We start from the raw sequence: 26430 nt of genomic DNA, 5'->3' as shown, positions 1-26430 counted from the left end.
ATAACTGAATCAGGACCATGGTGAGGAAGAAGACAGGAGTGTCAATGGTGGAAGACTGCTCACCTACCAAGTGACCGGTCCACAGGTAATGCCTAACACGGGAAAACCAAGAAGTGTGAGCATAAGCCTGGTACATGGAGATGGGGAAGGAAGGAAAGAGAGTCAGAGATGGCTGTCCCCAGGGTGGGCTGATTGTACAAAGGAAACAAGTGGCCGAAAACTTCTTGTCTTGCTACATAAACATATCTTTTTTTTTATAAGATGATGAGGTCACCACAACCCATCATTTCTTGTTCCGTGAGTCGATTACAACAAAACACAATGCTAAGCCAAGCGAGTGACTCTCCTTGGGTCTCTGCTCATGTTCACTCCTCTGTTCCTTTTAACCTGCTTTTACTTGAGTCTATCCTGCTTTATACCACACTGTACTCTGAAAACCATCCTGCAATACTGTTTGAAAGCAGGCAAGCTACACTTGGGTCCCACATATTCCTACAGTTAGCTGTTCCATTGGACAACCTGATTCAAGTCGGTCTACCCAGCACATACATGGATGCCAGGGCGGAATCCTGGCTCTGCCACTAACTAGCTGTGTGAAGAGGGGCGAGTTCCTGAATCTGTCTGTGAATCCATTTGCTTGTCTGTATTGTGGGGATGACAAATGGTATACCTCGCAGGAAGTCACACAAAGCTGACGTATATGTGTGTTAGTCTGCACTAGGTAAGCATGAAGCTGTTGCTCTGACATGGTCAGGGGAAGGCTTTGGGCACTGTGGAGCAGTGGAAACCCTGGGCTCTGGGGTCTGACTTAGAGCAACTCCCTTTCTGGTGACGTGATTCTCAATGAGCACCCCCATCCCACTGTCCCCACCTGCTCCCAGGTCTCCCCGCTTTTTTGCCTTGGGATCCTACTCAGTTTTCAAGCCAAATCCCCACCTCATCTCATCCACGGACCTCACTGACAATCCCATTCAATGGTACACTCACCTCTGAAACTCCATGGCCCCACACAAAATTACCTATAGCATTCACCACAGATGTCTGGAAAATCTGTTTGTTTTCTCCAAGTGTTACAGTTCTTGGTGGCGAAGGGAGTGATTTGGCTACCCAGGAGATACGTGGCAGTGTCCAGAGACATGTGTGGTTGTCACAGCTGGACGGGGTGGCCCATGGTATCCAGCGGGAGGACGCCCGGGACACGGCTACACCCACATTGTCCAGCATGCCCCCACGACACAGAGTCGCCAGTGCACAACATCAGTGGGGCTGAGGTGGAGAACCCCGAACTGTGATGTAAGCTCCTGCTGCACCAGAGCCATGCTTCTTGTCATTCCTGGCCCACTGAGTGCCCCACCCAGGGGTTCGTGTGGAGGAAAGTCTATCGATAAACTCCCTGGCTGAGTGAAGTAGGCCTTTGGTAAGCAATGGACCTGCAGAGAGGAGTGTGGTTTCCATTCAGCCCCCAATACGGACTGGGGTTGTGTTGGGACCATGCAAGGAGGGGAAGCTGAGCCCAACGCGGCTCGTGCCCCCATGTGCCTGCCGCACGCTCCTTGGGAGGACAAGGTAAGCACAGGGACAAACGAACTAACAGTGGCAGAGAGGGACAGGCAGCAAGGGCCGAGGGCTACCGCAGTGACCCAGCCGACAACAAGAAAGGAAGGTGCACCCAGTTTGGGGAAAGACTTCCTCCCAGTGTCCAGTGTTGGGAACAGCCCACACTCTCTCTCCTTTGTAGTAATTACTATATGGCCTAAGCATCCTCAGGCCAGGTGGTACGGATTGAACTATGGTCTCTCAAAATCCGTATGTGAAGTCCTAACCCCTAGTTCCCCAGAACGTGACCTTATTTGGAGGCAAGGCCTTTAAAGAGGTGACTAAGTGAAAATGAGGTCCTTAGGGTCGGCTCTAATCCTTATGACTGGTGTCCTTTTTAAAGGGGGAATTAGAACACAGACACGCACAGAGGGAAGACCATGTGAGCACACAGGGAGAAGACAGCCCTTTACAAGCGCAGGAGAGGGCCTGGGACAGACTCTCCCTCACGGCCCTCAGAGGGAACCAACCCCACCCAATCTTGACCTTGGGCAGCCAGCCTCCAGACTGAGAGAATAAACGTCTGTTGTTTGAGTATCCGGTCTGCAGCGCTTTGGCACGGCCACCCAAGCAGACGCAAACACTAGGCCAGGGCTGTTCCAGGAGCCGGGATTTATTTAGGCTATCGTGGGTCAGGCAGTCACACAGACCTGGAACAAGGAGGTGTGGGCTGCCAAGAGGAACAGCACCTGCTCTAATCCCTGACGGTGAGGCTCATAAAATAAAATGGAAGCAAAACTGAGTCTGCTGAATTTTGGTGTTTCCGTGACTTGGAAGGGCCATGCCACATGTTCAAAGAAAAGCACAAAATACTTGTTCCACCTGCAGTCAAAGGAAAGTTCCACACAGGGACACACCCAGTCACGGGAGGCAGCTTGTCCTCCCCCAGGGAAGGCGGAGGGGCACGCTCAGTCCTACCTGAGGCTCCCAGCCTGTGCCCGGAGTCAGGGCCCTGCCTTTCCCTCCCGAGGGCAGACTGGTGCCTGGCCAACCCCAGAGAAGGGAAAGAACCGAGCGGGACAGCTACGCTTTTATTATGGGTACTTACAGCTCATCTTCAAAGCAGATTTTGGCATACTTGTCCTTGCCACCCCCGCTGAGCAAGCGGTAGGCATAGGTGTTCAAGGGGCACGGGGTCCAGTGGTCACATTTCTGCCTTTTAGGGGCTGGGGCTGCAGCAAACAAGAGGATAAGAGTTAGCATCATGAGAGGATTTATCAGATGAGCCGTGGCCCGACCGTGAACGACAGGCCTTCTATCCCGGGACTTCACACTGGCAAGTCCCTCATGGAGCAGAGAAGGGGTCACCAACTTCTCGGCAGCAAGGTCAGAAATTCCCCTACAGATACAGTTGATTTCATCTGCATTTGTCTTACAATAACAAATATGCAAAAGGGAGGGGATGTGGAGTGGCCATCACCACTTCAGAAGGGGTAGGAGCCCCTGCCCAGGGCTGGTCACCTCCCTGTCGTTCTCGGGATGCAATGTGCGTTTTGTATCACAATTAAAGAAAGCTCCCTTGGGTCTGAGACTGCTGGCGAACAAAGAAACAGCCATGTGTGGAACATCTATCCGGCTTCTGCATTTATACACCTTGAAACACACACACACACCCCAGACCCCCACTCTGGCCATGGCTGACCCCTTTCCTCTCACTTGAGCCTGACGCACTGGGCTTTTCTGTGGGGGTGCTATGCGGTCAGTGCCGGCAGACCAGGGAGAGGTCTCCCCAGCATCCCTCCACTACAGGGCTCAGCAACCGGGGAAGACTGGGGACCTGCCCGAGGCTCCCCCTCTGTCTGCTGGGTGCTTTGTGGCCGTCGCCACCACGTGCGCGTCCTTGCTCACCTCAAGCTAGGGCGGCTGTCTGTCGCTGTCCACACAACCCGCCATGGGGGCTCAGTTCAGGTTTAAATCCCAAGTCCCCCGTGCGAAAACTCAGGCAGTGTTCTCGCCTGTCCAGTCTGATGGAGACGTGAGCTGCACTTCTCTGCTGTAGGACACACGGCTGTGACATACAGCTGGCCGAGTGGTGAGGCCTGGAAGGCCCTGCTGTGGGGAGCCAGGGTGCGTACAAGCACCGTGAAGGCCCAGCGTGCCGCCCCGCTGAGCAGAATGGGGCAGAGCTTCTAGGTGAGCTCGGGGAAGCCAGTGTGCACCCAGCTTCGGGGCCCCAGGTAGGGGTACGGAACACAGAGCTCTCCGGGAGCACACAGAGCTCTCCGGGAGCACGCACCCCTTCACACCCTTCACCTCACCCCTTTCCTCCTCACCTGCCCCGCCCCCAAGGCTGACCTCCCGTGCTGCCGTTTTCTTTTTCTTGGCACTCAGCTCTCTACTATCCTATGGTTCCCTTGCCCCAAGAAGGCAGGGATGGTGGCTGCTTCCTCTCCACTCTACTCCCAGCCCCAAGGTGGTGTGTGGTACACGCAGCTGCCCCAGTGTTTGTTGACCGACTAAGTGGACATCTGTCCCCCAAAGGAAGAGCAATCTCCCGATGTCAGAGACTCTGAACCCTGTCCCCAGCTTGAGCCCCATGCAAAAGCTGTGAGGGACGGTGAGGCTTTCTGAACCCCTATGGCTGCAGCTCTGGTCCACCTTTACCAATTTTTCTTCCTATTAGTCTATTTTTTTAAACAAGAAAGGCCCATGGGATTTTCCTTTTCTTTATTTAATTTCTGCAGAAGAAAATTAGAAGTAATAGAAAAGCAAAAAAAGGAAAAAATCCTACATATTTTCACTCTAAAGAATCTTAACTGTTTTACTTTTTGGCATATTTTCTTCCAGACTTTTCTATGCATACAGAGGGCATCTGCAAAGTTGGCAAACATAGATTAAACATATTTAAGCAGTATGTTACTTACATAAATTTTCAAGTAATATATTCAGTATGTTTTTTCTCAATCTCCAGATACCTAAATTTAAAGCGAGGGGTCCAACCATGAACATGAAAAAGTGCTACATACACAGCATATTCTCAGTGTCTCTGGATTTGGAGCCCTATAATATATTTATTTCATCTCTTTTTAAAAAAGACTTAATAATAATACCCATTACTTTAAATGTAGAGGTAATTTACCTAAAAACACGTCGAGCATAATATTTGAAAATGTAACATACTGTTTAAAAGTAGATATGTCCTGGGGTGCCTGGGTGGCTCAGTTGGTTGGGCGTCTGCCTTTGGCTGAGGTCATGCTCCCGGGGTCCTGGGATCGAGCCCCGCATTGGGCTCCCTGCTTGAGGGGGAGAGCCTGCTTCTCCCTCTGCCTCTACCTGCAGCTCTCCCTACTTGTGCACATGTTCTCTCTCTCAAATAAAATTAAAAAAAAAAAGTAGATATGCCCTGCTTCCTGACTTGCAGGTATCCTGTGTATACAGCTAATCTACAGTGAATACTTTTTTTTTTAATTGACTCATTATTTGAGAGAGGGGGGGAGCATGTGTGTGCAAACAAGGGGAGGAGCAGAGGAAGAGGAAGAGAAGCAGTCTCTGAGCCTGATGCGGGGCTCACTCCCAGGACCCTGAGGTCATGACCTGAGCTGAAATCAAGAGTCAGTCGCTTAACTGACTGAGTCACCGAGGTGCCCCCAGAGTGAATACTCCTAGAGTGGGATGGATCCACATTTATTCTACCTGCCACCTTCATTGCCTTAGTGTAGGTAACACTGTCCCTTTAACAAGCACACAGACTTGCTCTCTTCTGCATGGACCCTGTTGTTTCCCGCACAAATGGAACACGAGTCCCGGAACCCACCCTCCGCTCTCGGAGGAGGACATTGTTGGCAGGTCCTTTTGCCATCATCACAGACTGTAGGGCTGCACTGGCTACACGATCCTCTCAACCTAATGATGAAAAGGACCTACGTCTGTCCTGAATGTGCTGGGCATGCTGACAGGGGTGACGCGTTGACTGGCAGAGGCGGATGGCCCGCCATGTACCCAATGGATCTTAAGAGATAAGGCCGTGAGGGCGCACTGTACCTCCTGACCCCCACATGATATGGTAATTTAGAGACAGACGACTGCAGATTAATACAAAGTGGCGAGGGTAACAGGAAAAGGTATTTTGTTTTGTTTTAAAGCCAGGAGCGAGGACTCTACGTGGGAGAGGGACCTGGGTGAAGCAGGTTGGGAGGAAACAAAGGGAGTAGTGGGGCAGTGTGGGCTGGGTCCCAGCCTGAGTTATTTCCTATTCTCCCTCCTGCTGGTGGCCCCTCTGCTCCACCGGCTGGGTCTCAGGGACAGGAACAAGGTGACCAGCCCAGCAGAGCAAGCACAGTACTGGACAAGACTCGGCCTGCCCATCCCTCCCACCTTCTTACCTCCAGACATCCACCCGAAGGCCTGATGCTGGAGTTTCCCAGTGTGGCCATCCCTGGGGTGAGGCCCAGGGAGGCCCATATGGATGATCTCCCCTCACCTCCTCATCCCGTGGGGTCAGCAGCATGACCAGGCAAGGGCCTTGCTGTCCACATGGCAGCCAGCATCCCTGGGCGCTGGGGTGGGCTGGAAGCAGGACCCCATGACTCGCCAGTAGAGCCAAGGGCAGGTCTTCTAAACCTGCGGCCCTGCCACTCAGAGGCCCCGGCAAAATGCGGGTGCCGTTCACGTGGGTATGCACAGGTGCATTTTCCACAAGGGAGGCACTTGATTTTTTTTTTTAAAGATTTTATTTATTTATTTGACAGAGAGAGACAGCCAGCGAGAGAGGGATCACAAGCAGGGGGAGTGGGAGAGGAGGAAGTGGGCTCCCAGCGGAGGAGCCTGATGTGGGGCTCGATCCCATAATGCCGGGATCACGCGCTGAGCCAAAGGCAGATGCTTAACAACTGTGCCACCCAGGCGCCCCTGGAGGCACTTGATTTTTATCCGATTCTCTAAGGACAATGTGGCTCTAGTGACCAGGGATGACATGGAGGCGGTATTTTCTCACAGCACCTGGGAACGGCTGGGTAGTCTGTGTGGCATTTCAAAAAGGCTTACTTAACTTCTACCCATTCCCTGGAAGCACAAAATGTCATTATGGGAACAAAGAAAGATGATCATATTCTTTATTCGGGGTTGGGGTGTGGAGGTGTAGACACATCTTCTCAGAAGACAGAACTCTTTCCAAACCCCACCTCTTCCCCACCACGTTCCCCACCAGATTCACTCCCTAATTCATAGATATTTGTTCCCAAAATACGTGTTAAGTACCAGATACCGTGCTACATCAAGGTCCTCGGCGCTTTTTCTGAAATTCCTTCCCCAAAGATTGAATGGTAGAGCCCACGTGAATACGGGGGAGCTGATGCCCAGCCAGGAGGAAGCGCGGGCCTGCTGGTCAGCAGCCTGCTTCCCTGTCTCCTGAAAAGCCTGCCTGTTGGTTTAAGTAAGACCCGGTGCCCTGATCCTCAACGTCCAACACGGCGGGCATCCTGCTGTGAATTTCAGTCTCAGAAATCATTCTCTTGCTGAGGGAAGTCTTACCTTATTTCTTATCCTTACATTCATTAAAACAAACAAATATAGGTTCTTAGGCTCCACATTGAACCCATAGATTTTTAATTTCCTGGACCGAGGTCCAGGAATCTGTCTTTCTGAAATACTTCCTGATTTGGGAACCATGACTACACTCACCCCTTTAAATGAGGAAGGTGATTCCAGAAATGTGGTCCTGCTGCACATGCCAGGCAAATAAGAAGGGTGCTACCAGGCCGAGCGTTTGGCCACATTTTAGCCATGTCAACTCGCCTTATTGTTCTAGATGAGATTAAAGTCCAGTTCACAGATATAAGAGCCCGGAAGGCACTTGAAGAGTCTCTCCGACAGTCAGTGATGATTCTGTGGGTGCCCTGAGGGCGGCGAAGTGGGACAGATTATCAGCGTGCCACTTCGCCCGGCTCGGGGGTGCGGACGTGGAAGGATGCTGAGCCCCACGGAGAGACTGTGTGGGGGTGGCGCCGTGTCACCTTCCCTGGACCTCTGTCCCCATATCTCCCCAGAGACAGTGGCATTGCTTCTTCTGTGCCCTTGCTGTGGGGGCGTGGAAATGGGAGCCAGGTGAGATCGCTAAGGCCCTACCAGCTACTGTGGTTCTCCGGAGGACGCAGCGCCCTGCCAGGGACGGTTCATACTGGAACCAGAAAGAGCCTCAGCCATAGCGACACTGGCAATGGCCCTTCCATGACAGAGGAGGGATCTCGAAGGCAATGACACCTTGTTAGTGGCAGAATTAGAATTTAAAGAAGTTTTTCCGGGTTTTTCTTGCGACAGCAGCCATTTAGCGGTTGTCAGCTAATTCCATCTTGGCTAAGAATCTAGGAAGGTGGCTCAGCAAGGCTGATTTGGTTAGCTTGGTTCCGTCTCACCAGAGTGTCTAAGAAAATGATTCGATGACCTCACATCTGAAGTACACGGGAGAAAATTTCAACAGGATTCTCCTTCTACTTACTCTCTCCTGAAACCCACCTTTGAGGCCTGGGGTTGCAAGCTGTGTGTGGGGGCGTATGTGGCTTCCAACCAGACGCACCTGTCCACGAACACACAAATTCTCATTACACAGACACTAATCGACACAGCACTTGCTCAACACCACATGCCATCCTCAGCTCTACAGGGACAGCAGTGAATAGAGTAGCTCTCAGATGGTGAGTGCAAGAGACAGAAAGTACGCTAGGACAGATCATCGCCGACTGTGATGTGTGCCATGTGGGGAACAGGCATTGACGGCTTCAGACGTATATAAAAAACTCCTTGGAAATCAACGAGAAGAACAGAACCACCCCACAGAAAATGGGCAAGGCACAAATGGCAGATCTACAGAAGAGGGAGTGGGGCACGGGGACAAAGGTCTGGTGTTCACAGTTGCAGCCTGCCCTGAAATGGTCACTGGCCCCCAGCTGAGAGGTTAGCACCTTTTGGCACCAAACTATATGTCCGCAAAATAGGACAGCTGGTTCTGCGATGAAGTATTCAAACAGAAGGATGTCATTAAACACCTCAGACGGGTTGGGGGGATTGGTGTGGAAAATGGGGAGAAGGGGCAGGAGAAAATAAAACCAGAGCAGCCTTAGAGCATGCTGGTGGGGAGGAAGGGTGGAGGGACACTGAGGCCTACGGGGAGAGAGGGAGCCATGGGGTGCTCTGTCCTTCTGGGTGAGCAAGCCTCTTTCACAAAGGAGCCAGACTGATGTGAAGTCCTCTCATTCAGTATGAGGAATAGGGCCACCCAGAGTGGTGGGAGCATGGACTCCCAACAACAGCTAAGTGTCCAGAGAAGGAAGACAGGGGCCAGGTCTAGAAAACCAGTGAAATTCGGGAGGACTTGGGATGAGCTCAGATTTATGATTTCATCAGCATGGTGGGGGGGGGGGCAGCATGCAACACGAGAATGGTATGAACCCAGGGGAGCATGTACTCACGGGGTAAGAATTAACTTCAGAAAACCCAAAGCCAGGATTGCAGGGCCTCAAAGCTTCACAGGGAGTTGGGTCATTTTAAGGGAATAGTGTAGCGACCCCTGGGTGGCTCAGTTGGTTAGGCGTCTGCCTTCGGCTCAGGTCATGATCCCAGAGTTCTGGTATCAAGTCGCTGCTCAGCGGAGAGTCCGCTTCTCCCTCTGCCTGCCGCTCCCCCGCTTGTGCTCTCTCTCTCTCTCTGACAAATAAATAAATAAATAAAATCTTTAAAAAAAAAAAACATATAAGAGAATAGTTTATGAAGTGGAAAAGCAACCCATGGATTAGGGTGAAAGCCCAAGATGGCGGGAGGGGGGTGCGACAGGGCCGAGTGCTGGTGAGCTCAGTGCAGGCGGCCTCGGCCACAGGAGGTGCTCGGTATGTGCCTCTGGTTTCTCAGACCCTTTCTCTCCATGCCCAGCACTGATCTCACACGTCAACATGCTCCTTCCTTTGCTTCAGATCGGACCAGACATGAGGGGTCACTGAGGATGTTTAGAACAAACACTCCCGGGAGGGTGTCAGAGTCACTCCACTGAGCCAAGAGTAACAGGTTCCCATGTTGATGGCAGGAGCTACGCTCATCCTTAAACACGGTCCAAAGCCAGGATCACCACCTCCCTGGGTACCCCACGAGCACGGAGGAATGCAGGTGTGCAGAGGGGCCCAGGCACTTGCTGAGGCAGCATCAGGCCAAACCAAAGGGCACCTGTGCTTGCGCTGAGACCACCCCTTGGGGGCCTGATAATGTCACAGAGTGAGCCGTGCCACAAAGCCCGCCGGGCCCCAAGGCCGACGCAGTCCCTTCCACCCTCTCATCCACATGACCACTGGCCTGCCCGTCAGTCACCGGGCTCAACCCCCAAACTCAGAGCCTACCAGACGCCCAGGACACCCTGTATCCCTCCAACGTGGGGCCCAAGCCAGCGGGAGCCAGGACGCAGCCCTCATGCCAGCTGCAGCAACCCCTCCACCCCACTCCTGCGTTTTGTGGGTTTCCAATAATCAATAGTGCTTCAGAAGGGGGAAATGAGCCCGTCTGAAAGGACTGGCACCAGAGGCAGGTCCTAGAAGCAAACCCATGTCCTGGGCAGACTTTGCATTTCATGTGACAACAGGGAAAATGAGAAAGCCTTGAGGGTGTCCCCCACACCCTCACATGCAGAGCTCTGCCTCAGCACTGGGCCTCCTCCCCGTCCACCCGAAGGCAAGCATATGCACTGCGGAAACTTTATTAAAAATTAAACACCAACGGGACCCTTGGTAGAACAGTTGGTTCAGCGCCCCACTCGGTTTTGGCTCAGTTCAAGGTCTCAGGATCGTGAGATCAAGCCCCACGTCAGGCTCCATGCACAGTGCTGAGTCTGCTTGAGATTCTCTCTTTCCCTCTGCCCCTCCCCCCGCTCAAGCTCTCTCTCCAGATAAATAAATAAATTCTTTTAAAAAAATTGAAAAATAAAAAGTCAGTCAGAGTTGATTCCTAGAAATTGTTGGGTTTTGGGGGGTCATAAAAGGTAATTAATCTGAAAAGGAATCACTTTTGTAAATTTTTTAAGTGTTTAATTTTTTTAAAGATTTTCTCTGTAAGTCATCTCTATACCCAACGTGGGGCTCGAACTTTCAACCCCAAGATCAAGAGTCACATGCTCTACCGACCGAGCCAGCCAGGCGCCCTCCTCCCCCAGCTTTTACAAATTTTTAAAATCGTCACTCAGTTCTCTATATTCGTGCAAACGAATTTTCTAGAATTTATTTCTGGATTAAAAATATGCCAGCATGCCTATTTATAACAAGACTTCCAAAAAGGGTACAGATTACTCCTTGAGTGTCCCCCCTGTTTTCCAATGGAGAGTCTGATGAAGATTTTGTGATTTCACTTCATTCCCAAACTAAGTTGTATTCCAAATGCATATTTTTATTTAACACATCTTGGAAATGAAGTTTCTTTGCTTTCCTAACATCATAATTTGCCTTGGGGTCTCACACGGGGATGAGCAGGGGTATCTACCTTGGAAAGGTGTGGGAACTGAAGGGGCAGGTATTGCCCCCCCCCCGGTCCCCCTCCCTCACTTTCGTGATCACCACCACCATCATCAACATCATCATCAACAAAAAATGGCCAGCGGAGGCAGAGCTGAGGCCAGACCCGGCCCTCCCCAGCGCACTGAGCTGTGGTACTCACCCTTGAGGAGGGGCTTCTCGGAGATGCTCCGGATGCTGTAAACAGCACTGGTCAGGGATACCTCTGGAATGAGCTCTGCGAGCAGGTACCCGGAATACCAGGCGCATATGGAGGCGAAGAAGAAGAACGCGGTCTTCAAAGTGCCTGGGGACAGACAAGTCACCACTGTGGATGCCCAGGGTACAGGCGCCATCCTAACCCCACTTCCCACATCAGCGTCTGCAGGGCACTCTGAGAAGTTCGTCCTGGGGAAGTGGCAGGTGGGTAAAGGCCCACAGCTGCTGTAATGAAGCCACGATGACTTAGTTGACGTTGCTAAGACTAAGCATCTGAGGCTACAGTGCAGATAATAGAAACAGGAGATGAATGTTTTCTATGCCAAGTTTTTTTTTTAAAGATTTTATTTATTTATTTGACAGAGAGAGAGATAGCCAGTGAGAGAGGGAACACAAGCAGGGGGAGTGGGAGAGGAAGAAGCAGGCTCCACGCAGAAGAGCCTGATGTGGGGCTCGATCCCAGATCGCCGGGATCACACCCTGAGCCGAAGGCAGCCACTTAACGACTGCGCTACCTAGGCGCCCCTATGCCAAGTTTTTATATTTGCTGTTGGTCTGAGTTTTAGAGCTTGCTCAGATGCTAACATCAGTGATTCATGAGTGGCCTCATGACCCAACATGCCTGACAAAGGCCTAAAAAGACCAAAGTGGCTCATTTCTTTGTGAGGAGGCTTTCAGAAGCAGACTGCAGTCTAGAGGGCAGGGACTGTTTTGTTTATGCTGAGAATAGCACCTGTCGCCCTGTGAACATGCAAAGGGGCCCTGTGACCCTGGGAAAAGCCACCAAACCTGTCATTATCATCACAGACCAGCTTGCAGGGAAACCCAAGTTTTGCAGAAGCAGAAAATCCCCGGAAGTAATCTTTCTGGTTGATTGGCTCTGGCATCTTCCTTCCAATTTTTAAGGAAAAGCCATTACCCATTCCTAGGTCACAGGAGGCCTAGGGGACAGCGGGACAGGGAGTCCCTTCACAGACAACCTGCCACCAGCCCTTTCTGATTTTACCCCCTAAATATCTCAAAGATCGGGACTCTGTTCAGGATCACCAAAAGTGCCACAATGCAGGAACTTCTCTGTCACCATTTAAATGTGTTAATAGGTCCAGTCCTAAGAACTAAGAAAAGGAAAGAAAGGAGGGAGGAGGAGAGGAGAAAGGAGAGGGAGGAAAGAGAAGGGAGGGGAGGAGAGGGATCTCCCACCTGACCGCACAATGTCCTGTGGCTGCCTCACTCCTGTACCCACTTGGGCTTAGCACCTGGAAATAACCATCCCCTCCCACAGCCTCCAGGCCTCCCCTCCCACCCCATGGCTCAGTGCAGCTGTGCTGGTCAAGGCCTCCAAGTCCTCCATGCTGCCAGCGCCCCGCCCCCGGATGACAGGCACCCCTGTGCATGTCCTCCCTGGATGACACCCACACGCCTGACGGGGCTCCCACTTTGTGGGCACGTCCTGACCTTCTCTGCTGGCTTTCCCTCCCAGGGCACAGCCTGGGCCTCTCCTCCAGATCCCAGGATTAGCCCGCCCAGACAATCCTCTGAGGTCCCGACAGGGGTGCCCAATTGCCAACCTGCTGTCAGCACCCTGAGATGTCCCAGAGGAAAACCCTTCATTCTCCCCAGATCTGCTCCTGACCCACATCTGGCCCATCTCAGTGGATGGATGGGGTCAGGTGCCAGATACCCGGGATTCTTCCTTTATCTCATACTTCCCCTCCCAGCCCTGACAGAATCCATTGGCCAGTCCTGTTGGGTTTACTAACACCATAAATCTCACCTCCATAGACTTTTCTTCATCTCTCCTGCCTCCCCCTCTCCAGGCCACCATCAGCATCACTCTTCCCTCTCGCTGGCAGTGAGTAAAAACTCCACACCCCCCTTTGCCCCAGACACCATGTGGACTTATCAGAGGGGATGTAATAAAGACTGTGTCTTAGCTTTGTTCCAATTCCTGGCATGGAGAGCCTAAAACCCTTGGTATCTCCTATATGTTAGGAGTGTCTGCTGTTATTCATAAGGGACTCCTTTCGACCACATCGGAGTCTATGCTCATGAGGTGTTGGGGGTGGTGGAGTGTCCTCAGGTCCATAGGTAGCTTTAAGGGAGGGGCTGGCCATGTGATCGGAGGGCCCGCACTTTCGGCCCTGCCTGGGACCTCCAGGAGAAGATGAAGGGGAGCCTGAGCCGACTGTGTAACCAATGACATAATAAGACCCAAGAACTCTGGACTCTAGAAGCTTGAGGCAGGGTGCCTTCCCGGTAGTGAACACACGGATGTGGGAGCACGGTGATGCACTGTGACCCCAAGGGCAGAGGCCCAGGACTCCCAGGCTGGGGCCCTCCCAGTCTTCCACCCAGAAGCTTCCTCGCTGGGCCTGTGCTCTGGATCTGTGGACGGTCCTCAGGGCATGTGTCCTTGGGCCTGTGCGCTGGTGCCTGGTGGCGGCTCGTGAGCTCAGGGGGTGGCACTGATGGAATGAGGTGGGACTCGTGGGTTTCACTGCAACAAGTTGGTCTTTTTCAAGTGTGCGCTTCCACATCCATGATGTTCTTCTGTTTTCGAAACCATCTGGTCCCTAAAGTTATTAGGTTATGCAGGGGTGGAACAGGGTGGCCACTGCAGTTTGCAAGGCTGAAAAGACACCTCAAAACTGAGAAAACCAGCCACAGGAAACAAACTGAGAGCCACAGGCGTGGCTGACTCTGTTCCTGTTAACTCCTGTTTGCTCTGTGCTGGGTCACACCAATCTACCAGAGCCTTGGCCCTGTCCTGCCACGTACGTTTGTGTGAGTCTGTCCCTCTGCCTATGCGGCGCTCTCCTCCATGACCTCCGGCCTTCTTGTTCTCCCTCCACAGCTCTCCCTACCTCAGTGCAGCCTGCCATGCACCCTCACATCAGCCCTTCACATGCCTTGTTGGCATTGCACACCGAGGCTCTTCCCCCTCCAGGGCTGTGCCCACACACCAAGACAGAACATGGGTCACAGAGGTTCCAGAAAATTCTGTTGGATGCACACCAAGTGTGGAATGACTGCTGGAAACGGAGTCAGCATGAAGTGTCAGGTTCAAAGGCAACAGTAGTCCATTGTGTCCTGTGTGTGTCAGATCACAGCTGACTATTTTGTCCAAGTGTCATATTTAAAGAAGACAGTTGGCAAACCAGAGACTCTTCACGGGACCTTCTAGTCACCACGTCTCGTGTGAGGTCTTTGAGCAGAGGTGCTGTTTAGCTTGGAGGACACTGAAACAGAACACAATGCTACCTCCCACAGGTGTAAGGGGCAGCTACACAGAAGGGAGACATGATTCTGTCCCCAGCTGAACAAGGACATATGAACGGAAGTGACAGGGAGGACAATGAGGACTGACTGAACAGCCCAAGCGCTTGGAGGCACAACTCTAAACTGTGGCAGTAAGCTCCCAACCCTGGACACTTTCCAGCGCTCCCGGGAAGGCTATAAAGTATCCATGTTTCAGGGGAGGGGTGAGCCAGTGACGTTCTGGCTGGGGGCAGCTGGTCCCTGGGGTTGGCGGAGAGAAGCCAAGACCTAGAGCCAGAACCACCTCCAGGCGAGAGGGCAGATCAGGCAGCACAGACTGGGACCAGTCCACCACGAGAGTTTGGTGGCCCACGCCAGTGGTGAACTAGTCCAACAGCCAATGTACAGGCCTTACAGTCACCAAAATACCTGGCCGCCAGGGGACAGCAGGCCTGGGAGCCTGGACAACACCCAGACAAGCTGGGGCCCAGCCAGGCTTGGGGCTGGATACCTGCATCAGTGCGCACCAGGTGGTGCAAGAAGCAGTTTGCCCCAATAGGCTCAGACCCTGGGCGGCAGAGAAGAAGCCCGCGCCCCAGCGGGGCACAGGTGAGGACTCATTTGGGAAAGGTGGGAGCCAGACCTCAGCTAAGACGGCTCGCTGGCCTGAGTGGGAGGGGGTCCAGCAGCTTCCAAGGGGAGGTAAGGATGGGGAAGAAATATACTGAGTTCAGGAAACTTCTGTGATCCAGAAGGACAGATCCTGTAACCAGGATCTGGCCTTTTCTTGTAAAGGAATAAAGCCACCAGTGGCAGCTGACGGACGTGTCCTCCTACGTGCTTCCGACCAGCAGGTGTCACATGTGAGGGTTGGAGCAAAGGCCAGCTCCAAGCACAGCTGGGGAGGCAGTGAAATCCCTCTTCAGGGACCCCACTCGTCTTGTGTGCCGTGGTGTGTGTGTCCTACCCTCATCCCCACCCTCAGATTCTTGGGGTCAGGTTGGTCCCAGACCCTTCACTTATGCTAGAGAAGACAGCAGTCCTAAAACCAACATGCACTACCAGGCTACAGGTAAGCGGCTCTCAGGGTACCACCTACCCCTCCAACCCAGGGACCCTGAAGAAGGCAACTCTGAACCCCTACGAACATGCTTTGTTTGGTGGGATCTCCTTCAAAAGGAAGTAGGAGGAGGAAGCTGTTTGTCACTAGCAGTCCTGCCAGCATGAACCAAATCCCCTCGCCCTGGAGGAGGCCACACCTGTCCCTCTTGTCTTGGGGAGGGGGGAGTGAGAGAGGGCTGAGGGGGGCTGAGCCCTACCCATCCTCCTTGGGACTCGGCTGCTTTATGGCTGCAGGTTCTGCCGGCCTCAGTGTCCACTGTTGTCACTGTCCTGTTGACCGAGGCTTTTTGGCAGAAAGACTGGGAGATGTCACACCCGAACCTCACAGTAGGCTGGGAAGGTAACCTGCCTCGGAAGTGTCACACACCAGCACCTTGGAGGAGTTAGGACGACCGCTACCAGGTGAAGCGTGGTGGCAGCTTAACTTACATCATCCATTCCATCCGAACGTCCCGCCTGTGAACTTTCTACCTGGGACAGACCCAGGGCTTGACTGAAGTATCCAGGAAAATGTTGCTTCCGAGAATACTGCCAAATCCCAAGCTCGCAAAATCCAAAGTAACATGGTTCTGAGCTTCTGCAGGTGACTCTCTCTTAACCACACACGTCCTCATAAATACAGATCTGACGTTATGTCAAAGTTTTATGCAAAAGGACCACATGGGCCATGAACCACTCACAAGGGCCAAGTGTGAGATAGGTGTCGGTAGGGGAAAGCAGTCTAAGAATATGCAGCATTTTCCACCAAGTAACCAGCAAAATGTTAGAAGAATATAGAAACATGGGGGAAAAAATCTTCCAAAATAGCTATCATGAAAGTAGTGCCCCAAGGGAGATGTCTTCTCCCCAAAAAAGAGAGATATATTTCCACCCATTTACCCTATAATCCACACAAGTTACCAAAAACACTGCTGTTCATAAACAGTTTTGTAGAGAACATGACTATTTCACACAATAAAGAAAAATCTTAAAATCTGTCTTTCCAAACGTTGGGAATGAAGCTGCAAAGTTGGTGTTGAGAACTTTCTGGAGTGTGACCACACAGCTGGAATGGTGTGCCCCAACAAAAGAGAATGGTTTAGTCTACGATCCCCAGGGCCGCTGGGCAGCCAAGCAGCCCTCCAGGGAGGGGGAGGGGCCACTAAAGGAGCCTAGAGAACTTTCCATTTCTGTACTTCCCATTTTTGCGCAAGGTATACTGCCTTGCTCCAGGAAGGATCCAGATTTCTCAGATTATAGGGAGGGAACAGCAAACCCAATCAGGAAGAACAAAGGTGGGGAGGTTAACCCGGAACCCCAGAGCACCCTATAAAGCGAGGCAGGCATCAGGAAGGCAGACATGACTGGTGGGATCACTTTTGTTTCTTCTTCCCTTTTTCCTATTTTTTTCCAAGCCTTCTGCAGTCTCAAGTAATTTGATATTTGGAAAACATAAAAACAGCCTTATAAAGAGACGCTAGCAGAAATTTTATAGTCAGCATCAATGGGGCATTCCACATTAATCCGTCCCCACCTCCCATCCACTCACAACCCCCCCCCCCCCGACTTAAAAAGGCTGCCTCACTGTCCCTCACTTTTCATAACTTCCTGGGCTGGTCAGTTGGACCTGTGGTTAGTGACCCCTGACTTCTGCCAGAGCAGCCCCAGGTGGAGCCCACAAGCGCATGCACTCCGCAGCTCGCAGCCCTTTGCGGACAGCTGACAGCGCAGGAGGTCAGGGCCATCCCAGCAGGCTCATGTCCTACCCCCGCCCCCCCTCGCCCGCCCCGGACGGAGGCCCCCTCCTCCCAGAGCTCGTCGGGTCCAGCGCTGCCTACGCTCAACTGGAACCTACTTTCCAGGCAAAGCATCAGACTCACGGAGCCGGGAGATGGTGTAGGACTACCTGCTTGGCAGACCCAGCGAATTGGCCCCTGCCCGAGCTGCTTTCCGCATTTCTGATCGCAGGGCTATGGGAAGACCCGGCCCCAGCACCCGCCCCGCCCTCGGGCTCGCGGGGCGCGGGGGGGGGGGCTCCCAGGAAGGGCGAGGGGGTGGCTCTCCCCCTCCCGAGTCCCCTATCCCTCCTCCTGCAGTGAGAGTCGCACTCACCCGCAGTCCCCGGGCGCATCTTCCAGGTGCAGCTCTCGGGCCACCCGAGCGAGCCTCGCAGGGGTCGGGCGGCGACAGAGACGCACCCTCGAAGGGGCCGCGGCGGGGAAGGAGCGCAAAGGGCGGGCAGACGGGGCCTGACGGGAAGTGCGGGCCGCTGCGGCCCCGGCTGGTGCTGGCCGGGCAGGTGCCTTCAACTCTGTCAGGTGTGGGCCAGGCAGGTGCGCGGGGCGGCGCCCACGAGCTCTGGGCCTGCAGCCCAGGAGGGATGCTCCTTCCGCCCCGCCAACAGGGGGCCAAGAGTAATGAGCACTACACCGTGTAGCCCCCTCCCCCTTTTTTTAGATTTATTTGAGAGAGAGAGCACAAGCAGGGGGAGCGGCAGAGAGAGAGAAAGCTCCCCGCTTAGCAGGAATCCCAGGACCCTGGGATCATGACCTGAGCAGAAGGCAGATGCTTACAACTGACTGAGCCACCCAGGCACCAGGGACACTGTGTCCCTTAACAGTTTGCAGCTTCAGCCACCAATTTAATGTCTCATAAGAGGAAAAATGGCTACAAAGATAAGCATGCCCTGAGCCTTTTAAACATCAAAGCGGAGTCCTAGCAAGCTCCAAGTTGGAGGTCAATGCCCCTGGGCCAAGGTCATAGGGCTCCTTGCTTCCTTCAGGACAGTCCTGCTGCCAGCTGTGGTTTGCACAGCCCAGCAAGGCCCTGACCTCTTGTTTCCTCCTTTACTTCGGGGCTTGATTTGGGGAAAAGGGGCAAGGACAGTGCCCCCAACCCTATGGTCAGGGTCACAGGTCTGCAGGTCCTTTTGTTCACACGGAGGCCAGGGCTGCTAGGGTGGGAGTCTGGCAGGTGTTTGAAGAAAGCTTCCCGGAAGACGCCCCAGCTGCTCTCCGTAGACTTAATCCCACACATCCATCAGGTTTTTATAGCTCTTTGGAATACAAGGTAGTCATAGCGGCCTCAGGCTGCCAAGGGCAAGTTAAGGCTCCAAGGGCAGTTGGTCACCTTTGTAGAAATAGTGTTCCAGGTTGGCAGGGTTCTACAGAAGACCCACTCCCGCTCCCAGAACCGCGGGCTCCACAGTTCTGCTCTGTTCCTGTTTCTCCTCTCCTGAAAAGCCCAGAAGCCTCAACAATGTAACACGGAGTCCCCTCCCCTAGTCCCACGGTACCCATCATCCTGTGGGTTGTCAGAAGGAGCTTTACCATGACCCTCCTCCACCATCGTCTTTGCCTCCTAAGGAGCTCCTGTGTGGCCCCATCCAGGGAGCCTGGGGACACATGCCCTGTGGACAGTTCGGCTTTACTCTTCCAGGTCACTCCTCCCCCGACTGTCTCTGAATCAGGGAGATCAGAAGACAGGGTCTCCACAGTTCCCAGGACTTGAGAACTGTACCCATAGCCTGAGCAGGGCACACTTCAGTCTGGACGCCCCCTTGCTCTACAGCAGCCCTCCGAAGCCACTCTCCAGCTGTTCCTCACAGTTACACTAAGCAAGTGCATCAGTGCATTGAAGTGGATCTTGGTTTCATTGACCAAGAGTCTCGCCTTTGTCTAGCTCACCTGATTTTCGAGAGTGAGCTTTTATGTCCTGTTCTGTTTTCATTTTCTTTTCGATTGTGGTAAAAAAAAAAAAATGCATAACATAAAATTTACTATCTTGTCCAAATTTAAAAATTTACATTTAAAAAAATTACATTTAAGTCCACAGTTCAGTAGTGTTAAGTATATTCACATTGTTGTGCAACGAAACTTAAGACCTTTTGTCTTACAAAAGTGAAACTCTGTCCTCATTAATAGCAACTCCCCTTCCCCCAGCCCCAGCTCTTGGAAACCACCATCCTACTTTGTTTCTATGACTTTAGATACTTTAGAAGCTTCTCCCAAGGGGCGCCTGAGTGGCTCAGTTGCTTGAGTGTCCGACTCTTGATTTTGGCTCAGGTCATGATCCCAGGGTGCTGGGAAGAGCCCCACATTTGGCTCCCTGCTCAGCAAGGAGTCTGCTTCTTCTCCCTCTGCCCCTGCTCATGCTCTCTCCCGCTCACTGTCTCTCAAATAAATATACCTAGAAAGAAAGAAAGAAAGAAAGAAAGAAAGAAAGAAAGAAAGAAAGAAAGAGAGAGAGAGAGAGAGAGAGAGAAAGAAAGAAAGAAAGAAAGAAAGAAAGAAAGAAAGAAAGAAAGGGAAAAAGAGAAAGAAAGGAAAAGAAAGAACCTTCACTGAAGTGGAACATACACTATTTGTCTTTTTATCACTAGCTTATTTCACTGAGTATCATGTCTCCAGGGTGTATCCATGTTGTAGCATATGACAGATTTCATTCTTTTTAAAGGCTGAATAATATTCCATCATATGTTTATTCCACATTTTGTTTATCCATTTATTTGTTGATGAACACTTGGGTTATTTCCACCTCTTGACTAGTGTGAATAATGCTACTATGAACATGGATGTACATCTCTTCAAGACCCTGTTTTCAATTATTTTGGGTGCATACCCAGAAATGAGATTGCTGGATCATATGGGCATTCTATTTTGAAGTTTTTAAGGAAACACCATGCAGTTCCCCACAGTGGCTGCCCCATTTTATATTCCTAATAACAGTGTACAAGTATCCCAGTTTCTCCACATCCTCACCAACACGTTTTGTTTTGCTCTTTAAATTTTTAAGTAGTGGCCGTCCCAGTGGGTACCTCACTGTGGTCTGATTTGCATTTCTCTAATGCTTAATGATGTTGAGAATCACCTGTGCTTGTCGGGCATCTGTATATCATCTCTGGAGAAATGTCTGTTCCAGTTCTTTGCACATGTCATAGTCTGGTTTCATTGTTGTTGCTTTGTTTGGGCTCTTTAAATATTCTGGATATTAATCCCTTATCAGACATATCATTTGCAAATATATTCCCTGATTCCATACGTTGTTTTTTCACTCTGTTATTGTGTCCTACGATGCACAGTTTTTAATTTGATATGGTATGATTTATCTATTTTTGTTGTTGTTGTTGCTTGTGCTTTTGGTATCATATCTAAGAAATCATTACCAAATCCAGTGTTATGAGGTTTTCCTCCCGTTTCCTGTTAGTTTTACAGTTTTTAGGACCTACATTAAGGTCCTTGACCCGTTTTGAGTTAGTTTTTGTAGATGGTGTTAGGGAAGAACCTAACTACCTTCTTTTGATGTGAATGTCCAGTTTTCCCAACACCATTTGTTGAAGAGACCACCTGTTCCCCATTGAATGGTCTCGGCACCCATGTTAAAGATCATTTGACCATCTATGCAAGGGTTTCTTTTTGCACTCTCTGGTATATTTCATGGATATATACAGAATCTGTCTTTATGCCAGTACCACTTGATCACTGTAGCTTTATGAGAAGTTTCAAAATCAGGAAATTTGAGCCTTCCAATTTTTTCAAGATTAGTTTGGTGTTCAGAGTCCCTTTGGATTCCACAGGAATTTTAGGTTGGATTTTTCTTTTCTATTCTTTTTTTAAAAGATTCTATTTATTTGAGAGAGAGAGAGAAAATGAGTGGGGGGAGGGGCAGGGGGTGAGAGAGAAGCAGACTCCCTGCTCAGCAGGGAGCCTGACATGGGGCTCGATCCCAGGACCCTGAGATCATGACTTGAACTGAAGGCAGATGCTTAACCGACTGAGCCACCCAGGTGCCCCTAGGTTGGATTTTTCTATTTGTCCAATAAAACATCATTGAGATTTTGATAGGGTTTGCGTTGAATCTGTAGATTGCTTTCGGTGGTATTGATAGCTTAACAATATTAAACCTCACAATCCACAAACATCAGATGTCTTTTCATTTATTGGTCACTTTCTTAATTTCTTTCAGCAATGTTTTATAGTTTTCAGTGTATAAAGTTTTTACTTCCTTGGTTAAGTTAGGGTTTGTTTTGATTTTGTTCTCATCGCCTGCATCCCAACCCCATTTCCCATTCTCAGCAGGTTTATAACAAACATGGCTACTCAAATTCCCCCTAGCAGCTCCCATTATTTAAAAATAAAAAAAGACAGGGCAGCTGGGTGGCTCAGTCAGTTAAGCGGCTGCCTTTGGCTCAGTCATGATCCCTGAGTCCTGGGATAGGGATGGAGCCGGGATTGGGCTCCCTGCTCAGCGGGGAGTCTGCTTCTCCCTCTCTCTTTGCCCCTCTCCCTACTCCCTCTCCCTCTCTCCCTCTCTCTCAAACAAATAAATAAATAAAATCTTAAAAAAAAAAAAAGACATGGGGCACCTGGGTGGCACAGCGGTTAAGCGTCTGCCTTTGGCTCAGGGCGTGATCCCGGCGTTATGGGATCGAGCCCCACATCAGGCTCTTCCGCTATGAGCCTGCTTCTTCCTCTCCCACTCCCCCTGCTTGTGTTCCCTCTCTCGCTGGCTGTCTCTCTCTCTGTCAAATAAATAAATAAAATCTTTAAAAAAAAAAAAAAGACATAATTTCCACTTCTGATCTATACTAGGGAATATTTTTTTTTCTAAAGAGGAAATGTTATGTATATTAATAGTGAAAAATGTAAAGCCATCTATGAGGTTCATAAAAGGCAGAATAACTACTTAAATGAATTACTGTTCAAACACTTGAACCTCTACTCAGGAACTTAAAATGATTGTTATCAAGATGATACATTACTGGGGCGCCTGGGTGGCTCAGTTCGTTGAGTGTCCGACTCTTGATTTCAGCTCAGGTCACGACCTCAGGGTCCCGGGATCAAGCTGAGCAGGGAGCCTGCTTGAGGATTCTCTCTCTCCCTCTGCCCTTGCACTTGTGCTCGCTCATGCACACACACTCTCTCTCCCTCTAAAATAAATAAATAAATAAATAAATAAATAAATAAATAAATAAATCTTTTTAAAAAGATTATATATTGCTTATAATATACACGGGAAACATACATGAAATGCATGTTAAGTGAAAAAGCAGGGAAAAAGTGGACACTTATGCATATAAGAAGGCTAGAAGGAAACACATAAAAGCAAAAACACTGCTGCATTTGACTGAGCATACTACAAAGCCACATTACTTTAAACGTTTTTTAAGTAAATACGCACTATGAGATACGGAAGCAACCTAAGTGTTGATGGGTAGAGGAATGGATAAAGAAGATGTGGTGTAAGTGTGTACAATAGAATACACTCAGCTATAACGAAGATTGAGATCTCGACATCTGTGACAACACGGATGGACTTAGAAAGTATTTATGCTCTGTGAAGTTAGAGAAAACCAAATCCCATATGATTTCACATCTACATGGAATCTAAAAAACAAAATGAACAAAAACAGAAACGGACTCATAAATACAGAGAACAAACTGGTGGTTGCCAGAGGGGCTTGGGGGTGGAGGGATGGGGGAATTAGGTGAAGGGGACGAAGAGGCACAAATTTCTACTTGTAAAATAGGTAAGTCGCAGGGATGAAAGGTACAGTTTAACACTGTAATAACTTGCTTGGTGACAGATGGTAACTAGCTGTGGTGAGCACTAACGGTAACGCATAGAATTGTTGAATCTCTACTAAACACACCCAGGCTTTTACTGTTGGATGAACATATTTTTAAGATAGGCGTAGAGGGAATTTTTGGTTGTCATCTTTTGCACTAAAAATGCTGCAATGAATACCTTCGTGCATCCACCTTGACATAAATATTGAGATGGATTTAAAATAAACACCTGGAAGTGAATTACTGAGTCAGAGGGTTTGCGAACTCTGGATTTAATAGGTATTTCCAGAGAAATTACAGCGGTTCGCACAGCCGCCAGCAGCACAGGAGAACGCCTATGTGTCCATACAATTCCTCACGCATCATGTCATCCAACAGCTTGATCTATGCTTATCTGTGGCTGGGGGGAAAGTCTTAGTATTATTCTAACTGCTTCTTTCGTTAAAGTGATTGCTTGGGCGTATTTTCATTGGTTTAAAGGCCATTTGTGGTTTCTGCGTATTTCTTTTTCAGGAACTATAGTCTAGTCATATAAATTGCCCATTTTTCTCTTAAGTTGTTAGTCTTTTTCTTTTTAATTTGTAGTAGCCGTAAGAAATAATTTGTTGACTAGATAATACATTTATATAGTCCAATTTTTAAAGAAGTTTACTAAAAGGTATATTGCAATAATCACCTTCTTATCCCCATATCCTCTTTACCTAATAGAAAACCAGAATTACTGATTTCTTGGGTGTCTTTCCAGAATTTCTTCATACATACCCAACCAAATGAGACTAGCCCCTGCGACACACGCATGCTTTAACAAATTGGCCCATACTCTCACCCTGCCCCACATCTTGCTTGTCAAGGTATCCTGGAGAGTCTGTCACTTGCGTAGACAGAGCACTTCCATATTCTTTCAACAGCTGCAGAGGATCTGACAGTGTTCATGGACCATGATTTATCTAGCAAGCTCCTTACTACAGACATTTGATTCTTTTCCACTTCTTGTTAGGACTAACACTGTGACAGGTATCTTTCACATAGAACGTTTCACTTATGTGAAATGAATTAAAACAACAACAACAACACATACTCAGTGTTGGGGTGCCTGGCTGGCTCAGTCGGTGGAGCACATGACTCTTGATCTCGGGGTTGTGAGTTCAAGCCCCACACGGGGCACAGAGCCTACTTTAAAATAATAAATAGGGGCGCCTGGGTGGCTCAGTCATTTGGCGTTTGCCTTTGGCTCAGGGCGTGATCCTGGTGTTCTGGGATTGAGTCCCACATCGGGCTCCTCTGCTGGGAGCCTGCTTCTTCCTCTCCCGCTCCCCCTGCTTGTGGTACCTCTCTTGCTAGCTGTCTCTCTCTCTCTCTGTCAAATAAATAAATAAAATCTTTAAAAAATAATAATAAATGGAACAAATTCCTGGAAGTGGAACTGCTGAGATTTCATTATCTGTAATTTTGAAAGAAGTTTGCCAAAACACACCTGGATGGCTCTTGCACTCACTGACATGCTCTAGCAACGCTTGTGCATGCTCGTGTCATCTTAAGGGCTTTCTAGGATAATGTTTATTCCTCTTGATTTTCACCTGACTTATTTACTTGGGAAAGCAGGGCCATTTAAAATGGGTCTCCCCTTAAAACATACTCAAATGCAAAGCAACCAAAATAACAAGGAGCTGAGGATGGAGGAGACACTCTTACACACCTAAATATGGTATAAAGCCCCCCCCTTTACACTATACGGACACTATACACATTGCTATGCAATTCTAAATTGTATATGACAGCTGTTACGATTCTGTATTAATTAGTCCTTTATCATAGGTAATAACAAATTTTTCCCGTTTTTGAGTATGGGTTTTTTCCCCTTGTGCAATTAAAAAAATTATGATTTTTCTTTTTGCAGCTTGAGTTTTGTCTTGCTTAGAAAGGCCTTACTCCCCTTCTCTAAAGGTTCATTTCTCTCTTTTTAAGTTATCTTTTAAAGATTTTGTTTATTTATTTGACACTGAGAGAGAGCACGTGTGCATGCACAAGCAAGGGGAGGGGCAGGCAGAGGGAGAGGGAGAAGAAGGCTCCCCACTGAGCAGGGTGTCCAACGTGGGGCTCAATCCCGGATCATGACCTGAGCCAAAGACAGATGCTTAACTGACTGAGCCACCCACAAGCTCTTAGGTTCTCATTTCTTACTTAAAACTTTTGATCCCTCAATACAAGATTTTGATGGAGATCCAAACTTAGTTTCTTCAGCTGGCTAGCCAGTGGCTCACCATTTGTGGAAGGATCACTTCCCAGCATTGACTGAATTGCCCCTTTGTCATATGAAAGCCCATGTGTACTTGTTTTGATGTCTGGATTTTATACTCTGTTTTCTCTCCCTCATCTCCTGCTCAGATATTTCTTAGTGATTTTTGCATTTACACCTTACACACGAACTTGGGATTCCACTGTCATGGCTCATGGCCACAGAGTCCCCAGCATGGGACATGCTCTGTTCTGGAGGCCATACTGAGAGATCTTTTTCTGCCCTCACAACAGCCTAAAGGGAAGCCATTAACTGTCTTACGGATGGTGAGGTGAAGCATCGACTGTCACAAAGGCCATCAGTTAGCGAGCAAGGATTCCAAAGGATTCCACGGGAGTCCAAGCAGATGTTCTCCTTGAGTGTATCTGCTCACTGAAATCACAGCGACAGGACAACTGGGGACTCCTAATGGCCATATTCTACAGTCATGACTCCTAAGTTCGGTCTACTTGGATCTGCAGAATGACCTGGCTGCTAACTTGAATTCTCCATCCACTTATCTGACATCTATATATCTTCTTTGGTGAAGTGTCTGTTAAAAGCCTTTGGTCCATCTTAAAATTAGTTGTTTGTTTTCTTATTGTTGTTTTAAGAGTTCTTTGTTTATTGTGGGCAACAGTTCCTTATCAATATGTCTTGTCTTTTCATTCTCTTGACACTTTCTTTTGGAGAACAGCCATTTTTAACTTTAAATGAAGCCCAGCTTATCAATGATTCCTTTTAGGACCATACCTTTCATGTTGTATTTAAAAGGTCATCACCACACCCAAGGTCATGTAGGTCTTCTCTTATGTTATCTTCTAGGAGCTTTATAGTTTTGCATTTTACATTTATGCCTGGGGTCAGTTTTGAGTTAATCTGGTAAAAGGTGTAAGGCCTGTTTCTAGATTCGTTTTTTGCATGTGGATGTTCTATTTCTCCAAGACCATTTGTT

The 26430-nt window shown here is 49.6% G+C and overlaps 1 protein-coding gene across 2 annotated transcripts in view; it reads right to left on the bottom strand.

Moving 5' to 3' along the window:
• BACE2 (beta-secretase 2) overlaps nt 1-26430 on the bottom strand; it is a 156624-nt gene that overhangs the window by 17935 nt on the left and 112259 nt on the right. Inside the window, exons 1-3 of one of the 2 annotated variants that reach the window (XM_026500880.4) lie at nt 17745-17941; nt 11218-11361; nt 2645-2768 (exon numbers count right to left, since the gene is read on the bottom strand). In XM_026500880.4, coding sequence (XP_026356665.1) covers nt 2645-2768; nt 11218-11361; nt 17745-17763 — 287 coding nt within the window. In that variant the 5' untranslated portion in view covers nt 17764-17941. Of the gene's footprint in view, nt 1-2644; nt 2769-11217; nt 11362-17744; nt 17942-26430 lie in introns of those variants that run through there. The other variant, XM_057306628.1, reaches the window with a different exon arrangement.

Source organism: Ursus arctos, unplaced genomic scaffold (assembly GCF_023065955.2).
Source record: "Ursus arctos isolate Adak ecotype North America unplaced genomic scaffold, UrsArc2.0 scaffold_4, whole genome shotgun sequence".
Taxonomy (NCBI): Eukaryota; Metazoa; Chordata; class Mammalia; order Carnivora; family Ursidae; genus Ursus; species Ursus arctos.
The sequence above is the reverse complement of the archived record's forward strand: the minus strand, read 5'-3'. Positions and strand labels throughout refer to the sequence as shown.